At 41.6% G+C, this 7,616-nt stretch overlaps 1 protein-coding gene across 1 annotated transcript in view; it reads right to left on the bottom strand.

Moving 5' to 3' along the window:
• Positions 1 to 7,616, bottom strand: part of HECTD4 (HECT domain E3 ubiquitin protein ligase 4) — a 112,387-nt gene that overhangs the window by 35,776 nt on the left and 68,995 nt on the right. Inside the window, exons 49-58 of the mRNA XM_019507221.1 lie at positions 7,131 to 7,368; positions 6,523 to 6,659; positions 6,250 to 6,376; positions 3,096 to 3,233; positions 2,671 to 2,807; positions 2,365 to 2,525; positions 2,089 to 2,270; positions 1,103 to 1,308; positions 607 to 737; positions 172 to 308 (exon numbers count right to left, since the gene is read on the bottom strand). Of these exons, the coding sequence (XP_019362766.1) occupies positions 172 to 308; positions 607 to 737; positions 1,103 to 1,308; positions 2,089 to 2,270; positions 2,365 to 2,525; positions 2,671 to 2,807; positions 3,096 to 3,233; positions 6,250 to 6,376; positions 6,523 to 6,659; positions 7,131 to 7,368 (1,594 nt within the window). The remainder of the gene's footprint in view (positions 1 to 171; positions 309 to 606; positions 738 to 1,102; positions 1,309 to 2,088; positions 2,271 to 2,364; positions 2,526 to 2,670; positions 2,808 to 3,095; positions 3,234 to 6,249; positions 6,377 to 6,522; positions 6,660 to 7,130; positions 7,369 to 7,616) is intronic.

The following is a 7,616-nucleotide window of genomic DNA, read 5'->3' as shown; positions in this document are numbered from 1 at the left end:
AAGGAGAAATTATGCAGATTGTGGGAAGGAGGATAAAAAATAAAAAGAACTGTATACGGTGAAAAGAGGATTATGATGATATTGTAGAGAAAAAGGAAAAGAAGAAATGTTAATGAGGAAAGAAAACATGACAGAAAGTTAGAAAAGGAAAATAAGGAGTTGGGGGAGGCGTCAAGCCTGTGTTGGTTGGTGAGGCATCCCGAGGGTAACACACTGCCTCAATGAGGTTTAACTGGCCATTCCGTTTTACTTTATGACCAAGACCATAAACAAGCACTCGAGCCCAGGGAGCCTTATATAGGGAGGAGCTAGAAAATAACCAGAAAATAGGTTAGGTGCTTGTTCAGAATCCAGACCCGGATCAAAACCCACACCCTTGAGTATGCATGTTGTACCCTTCTGCAATACTAATCCTCCCCGCCTCAGAAATCCTTGGTCATTTTTATTTAAAAAAAAACCAAAAAAGCCCCAAAACAAACAACCCCCCCCCCCAACAACCCAAGTCTACCCAGATTTCATAAGAAAGTACTGGGAGGGATAGATCCCATTCCAGCCCTATTGGCCCTGAAAGCGTTTCTCCTCCTTTCCTTTTCCTGAAGAACTTACTCTTTGCGGAATCCAGACTGACTCTCCTTGCAGGACACAACTACAAAAGCAGCCCCAGGAAAGTTAACATCCATATTGACTTTGGATTCTGAAATAGAAAACTCTTCGGCAGGGAACTGCTCTGGCGCAGTCTGTAAAATAACATTCAAGCATGAAAATCTCAGGGTAGCAAAGCAACAAGCCAAAATTCCTCTTCTTATTGTACAACTAAGGATGGGACTGCAAATAATTTGACATGTTGAGGCCATTTCGTTTAATACTACACACGGCATCCCATTGCTTGGTATGATCTGAGTAGCATTACAGCATGTTCAGAAAAATGGTGCACTATGACAAACAGTGTTGAGTTTATGAATAGTGATAAGCAGTGTCAAGGTGTTATGTGAAGAACAAAGGCAACACACAGAGGAAAGAGAAAGACTAATACATATTTTAGTAAGTTAAATGTTTCTCATAAACTACAAACACATTCAGAAAGCATCAAGAAGAACACTACCTGCAAGAAGGAACAGATTTGTTTTGTGAGTTCTAACAGACTCTCCTCTCCTTGATGCAAAGTCCGGGTGATGGCGACTGTAAGCCATTCCCGGATGGCTTGTGAATTGCCCTGGTAAAACAGGTCTGTGGCAGAACAGTTCTGGGAATGGATGCAGTGTTGCAGGGACTGGGCCAAAAGAATTGAACTCGAACTGATTGTTCCATCTGCAAAGGGTGGAGAAAACACAGTGCAGACCTGGGAGGTGACTCTACACTTCTAAGCACTTGGTAAAACAAAAACATTTCAAGAGCCCAGGGATAACAAGGCTCTACAGTATCCCACCTATCTCAAGGGGACATACAGAAAGCACAGCACCCAGTGGAATAAATCTGTCTGGGGCAGAAGGAAGCAGGGAAAGGTCTTTCTCATGGCTCTGAGTTTTCATGAGCTCACTGATAAATATTTAGGGGCTTCAGACTGGAAGCATCCTCCTGAGTCAAGTCCATTCCCGTATTATACAAACAAACATGCTGAATAACCACTTTCAGAAACTTCAAGCTGTCAGGTTTTTTGCCCCTACTAGTTCTACTGGGAAGCTCCACCTTCTTCTAACAGCCAACCTAAATTTATTCATGGCAGTTCTGCACCATCTTCCTCTTGTTTTTGTACCATTGTCCTTCACCTTAATTAGCTCTTTTCTTCTTACAGTGAACATATTACAGTTCAGCCCAGAACTTACTTACCTGCCTTTCTGAGATCACCAGCTTTTCTGCAGCTGTTCATTAATCTAGCAAGAGACTGTTGACTGCATGCGTTTGTGCAACTTTGAAAAAGTTTAATTATGATGACAATAATATTTCATGCCTTTGTGAAACAAATGGAAAACTGGCAGTTTCAAGAAGCCTCTGAACTTGTTCCATCTTTCACAGGTTTTCTTGAAAGAATACACTGCTTGGGATCACCCTATTATCAGACTGGAAGAAACCAAGTCAAGTATAACTTACCAGGGAGAGGTGGGGCAAGAAGTTGGTTGGACAAGAGCTGAAGATGCTCCAGTGTGATGTCACGGATGGCAGGGATATGAAAAAGGCGTGTAAACATGTGTGGAGATTTGGGGGCAAAGATATTCAGGAGAGCCATGCGGCAGTACAGCTTGGCAAGTGAAGCTTCACATCGCAACAGCTCTCTACAAAAATGCAAAACAGAGTTGAGTTTTCAACACTGTAGGCTGATCTATGCAATAGGAATGGAAATGTTTATTGAACTGATTTTCTATTTACCTATGAATTTGAATATTTGTATTATCCAGAGTAACCAGGCCATTTGTTGCAGTCCTCCGATAACCAGCAGGTGGCCTTTCTAACATGTCGATAGGATACCAGTATCGTACCAGAACGCCTTCACTTCTGAGGTAAGTCTCCACTTGTACCAATTCATTGACCTGAAATGTCAAGTGCAGTGTCTCAATACACAAGAACTTTTAGACAAAGAACGCAGAACATACCTTCAACTAGCACATGCTATCATGTTGGGTCATACATGCAGGCTGTAAATGCATTTAAAAACTGAAATACAGCTTTACTCACTGAATCAACATCCAGAACAACACCATGGAGACCAAATGTTTTCAGCATCCCACGAATGGCAAATTTAGGTAAAGCTGTACCAACAGCATTGCTGGCCACATTGTTACTGTCTGGAGAGCGAGTCACCACTGTGAGACCTGGACATAAAAGGAACAGCATATCTCCAGGAAAATGACAACAAGATCTTTTCTTGATTTAAGTGTAACAGTCTATGCAGCTGGGCCCTAGCTCCAAAGTAACACAGCCTTATCTTTAGCTAGGATACACAAAGGAAGTCTGTTCTATGAGTTTAGTTACCTAAAAAAGCTGCAGCCATGACTTAACCAAGCACGATGCTGTCCCGGGCCTCATTCTTGCATGCAAAGTTAAAACAGTATTTCAAACCCAACTCTTCCATCACTGATAAAATTGAAAGAAAAACCTACCTTTCCGAACTTTATCAATTGTAAATTTGTTTGCTTCATCTTTGATATCCTCAATGGTAGGAAGATAGAGGTCTCTTGGGATACCACCATTTTCCTCATAAAGGAATTCTACTGTCTGTCGGGCTATATCCACCATGCCTGATAACAGAAAAGCCTTTGATTAAATCTGGCCATGGTCATCTTTGGAACAAACCACACCATCTCTAACAAATGTTTCATGTCAGATTCTCCAGTTGAGGATTAAAACCCAACCACCACAATGAACAAGTGGTTACTATGAACCACATACTATGCCAAGAGTTAAGAGGGCTACATCAATTCTGACAGTTTTTGGAAAGCATTTTTAGAGTTAAAGCCAATACATTTGCAGACAAGTGATAACCACGATTCTATAGTGGAGCTAAATTCATTTACACCCTTGAGCAATTCTGTAGACAGTACATTAGCCACAATTTTGACACTACACAGTATTTAAACCTGTAAACGTGGGCAGTTGGAACAAAAAGTTGTCATCCCCACTTTCTATTATTTAGGCTTGTGGTTCAGTAATTATTTAAGGGACAAGACATTTTCAAAGCATCATTCTAAGATGCTGTACATAGACACTTGGAAAAGTACCGTGGAAAACAAAAGCAGAATTATACAGGTCCATTATGCAGGGTAAACCTTAAATTATAGCTTCATCTCCCTATCACTCCTTTGAGAGTTACAGTAGAGTTTTAGTATGCCTGCCACTCAGGATACTGCACTGTACTTTAATGCCTGAATAGCCTCTACACTGGAGACAGACTCTGTGTCCTTAACTGTGCCAAGAGTGAAGGAAGAAGGGATACGAATAGCAGCAGCACTTTGCTTCCCTTCCACCCAAAAGAGAAGTTTCTTCCAAAGAATTAAGAACACTGCCGTTCCTCATTAGCATCACAGGTAAGTGAAATCCTAAGGCTTATTTTAATAAATCCTAAGGATTATTTAAAAAGTCCATCAGCTAGGCTGATTACAACTAATCTGTTTTGCATTAGAGTCCAGGATTGCTATTACCAAAGGGTGTGTTAAATGAAGATTGAGTCAAAGGATTAAAATGGTCTTGAAACAGAAAATAAGAAAGCATGATCTTTAAGGGAAAGTCATAGCACAGGAGTTTGTTTAAGATATATCTAAACAGAAATGTTTCTCTCTCTTTTTAATAAGAGCATCCTATTGTAATCAGTATGAAGAGCTAGTACCCTAATCTTCATCCCATGAAGGAGGTCAGCATTACACCTCAACATCAAGGGATATGGAACAAGGATTACACTGTTACTCATATGCCAGCTCTCTCAAACTCTCATGTGACAAATGGAATTCGTATCCAAGTGGTAGGGGAATAAAAAATTACTTCTGGAACAAATGGGCAGAAGTAGTTGGATTTACAGTACACACTTTTTATTAAACATTCATGATGAGTGATGTGTGTGTGGAAAATATAGGGGAAAGCTGACATCTCTCCTGCTGAGCAGAGGCCTATGAGGTTGTGCCTTCCAAATTTGTGCTGAAATGGAAGTAAAGACCCTTCTGTAGCATCTTTCTGCTTTGTCCAAGTCACTAGTTTATCAGCATGAAAGAAGGGAAAGGAAAAACTAATAACAATGCTATGGTTTCCACCAGAGAAGTACAATTAATTCATATATATTGCCTGCAAGATGTTACAGTTGTAGTCTCTGCTGTTACATAGCACTCAGTACCTGAAGAACAGCACAAAATCAAGCACACCACCAAAAGTTCATGAGAGGTATGGTAGTTTGTCAAGGTCTTTTGGTTAAAAGGTATGTTGCGCATAAAATTAAATATAAAAAAGTATGTTAAAGCAAGGGGATAATGGATCAAAAGATTCTAAAAGCAGGGTCGCAAATTGGCTGGAGGGCCACACTCAGAGAGTGATTGGTGGTGGACGGGACATTTTCGAACTGGAGGGATGTGGGCGGTGGGGTCCTCCACGGCTCAGGCCCTGGGCCCGCACTGTTCAATATCTTCACTGGCGATTTGGACAAGGGGGTGAAAAGCACCTTGTTCACATTCACAGATGACACTAAGATGTGGGGAGAAGTGAGCACGTTAGAAGGGAGGAATAGGCTCCAATCGGACCTAGACAGGTTACAGGGGTGGGCGGATGAGAACAGGATGGGATTCAACACTGACAAGTGCAAGGTGCTGCACCTGGGGAGGAAGAACCAGCACCATACCTACAGGCTGGGAACTCCCTTCTCGTCAGTGCAGAGGCAGAAAAAGATCTTGGAGTTGTTACTGATGCCAAGATGAACATGGGCCGGCAGTGTGGGGATGCGGTCAGGAAGGCCAACCGCACCTTGTCATGTATCCACAGATGCATCTCGAGCAGGTCCAAGGAGGTGATCCTCCCCCTCTATGCGGCACTGGTCAGGCCGCAGCTGGAGTACTGCGTCCAGTTCTGGGCGCCGCAGTTCAGGAGGGATGTGGACAACATGGAGAGGGTCCAGAAGAGGGCCACTTGCATGATTAGGGGGCAGCAGGGCAGGCCCTACTAGGAGAGCTTATGGGACCTGAACCTGTTCAGCCTCCACAAAAGAAGGCTGAGAGGGGATCTAGTGGCCACCTATAAACTTGCCAAGGGGGACCAGCAGACAATGGGAGAGTCCCTGTTCCCCCGAGCACTACCAGGGATAACAAGGAACAATGGCCATAAGATGACTGAAAGTAGGTTCAGGCTAGATATCAAGAGGAGCTACTTCACAGTCAGGGCAGCTAGGAGGTGGAACCAACTTCCAAGGGAAGTGGTGCTTGCCCTTACCCTGGGGGTCTTCAAAAGGAGGCTAGACAGCCAACTAGCTGGGGTTATTTTACCCCAGCATCCTTTCCTGCCCATGGCAGGGGGTCGGACTAGATAATCTGCTTAGGTCCCTTCCGACCCTACCAACTATGATTAATTCCACCAAATCCTATGCATTTTACACAAATAAAGATTTAGAAAAACACTGAAAAATACAATATAACATATTGTTGGTTGAATCTTAATAGTTAGGTTCTCAGATATTTCAGATTTTACTATGCAGTTTAAATGTGTTACGCTATAGTTTGCTTCCTCTCCCGTCATTAATCACATGCAATTATGACCGTAGAAATAAACATTCCATAATCATACCTAGCTGTAAGGCACCCTTAATCTGGTCCAAACCAGATTTCCTTTCAGCTTCATTACGAAACCGTCTTCTAATGGTAGGGAAAACTTTAGTTTCCCAGGCTTTCACCAACAAGGCATAGTGATCCTCCTACAAAGAAAAGCCAAACAGAAAACAATGAAGAAACTGAAGTTTCTTGAAAATGAAAAACCCATACTTCATGCATTTGTTTCAATATACAAAATCTGTATTAAGAAACCATTTTTACAGTACATGGAGTGGCTTCTCTTTCTTACCCGTGGGATGTCATCATCATCGTCATCATCGCTTTCATCATCAGCAATCGGAGGGGGATGGGGATCAGGTCCTGACGTAATGAAATTCTCATAGCTAAGTTCCATTTTATAATGACAAGAATTGTCACTGTCATATTCTGTAACCAAACACAATGAAATAATGAACTTCCAAGCATTAGCAGACACACTAAAGTACTTTACAGAGTCCTTCAAATACTTTGTCCCTTACAGATCATCTTGTATCAGATGGTGGAAATTTAATGAATTCAGAGATAGTATAAATAACTGGGTGAGTCAATCAATTATGACATCTAATTACATTCAGATTCCTAATAAAAAGACATTTTAATTACCGTTATATTAACTCAGAACAACAGGTTGCAATATGCTCTATATTATGGAAGAAAGAGACAGCTGAGTTCTACAATGCTTTGTCTAAAATTAAACGAGCTTTTATTTGCCAATGGCAGCTCTACATAAAGCATCACAGTTGCATTTTACACTTGGAAGTGCCCTGAGAAATTCAGCTAGGGAATACTTAATTTCAGTAAAAGTCTTAATTAAATAAACTAAACAAGCTATTCAGATATTATTAGTGACTACTTTACGTTGCTGAGCTGTGGCAACAGCAGCAATTCTACAAGGAGGTCCATGTGTCCCAGGATCAGACGCTATGCTGGTACCAGCGTCGTTATCACTATCGGAAGCCATGGCAAAAGGCAAAGCCTCAAAGTTGGCACTGATTTCTTCAGCAAGGTCAATGCACAGATCAGCAGCATTTCTGTGAGCTTGTCCCTCAGCATAGGCAAACAGGCGAGATCCAAAGTTAGCCCGGACTTTCGTGTTCTGAAACAAAGATCGCACAAAATAAGTTCTTGTTTTAACACGCTGATCTGTTCCTAAACCGCTGCTGAAAAAATGCATTTACCCATTGCTGGTATATGCACAGGAGGACCAAATAAATATTTTAACTCAAATGAATAAAATGAAGATTAAAATGATTACTCTTGAGTAACAAATATGTAAAGTCCAGCTAATTCTTCCCCTCCACTAAAATTTACCAATGCTCACAAAAGAGAGTATATCAACAACTA

Source organism: Gavialis gangeticus, unplaced genomic scaffold (genome assembly GCF_001723915.1).
Source record: "Gavialis gangeticus isolate Ggan-Ray unplaced genomic scaffold, GavGan_comp1, whole genome shotgun sequence".
Taxonomy (NCBI): Eukaryota; Metazoa; Chordata; order Crocodylia; family Gavialidae; genus Gavialis; species Gavialis gangeticus.
The sequence above is the reverse complement of the archived record's forward strand: the minus strand, read 5'-3'. Positions and strand labels throughout refer to the sequence as shown.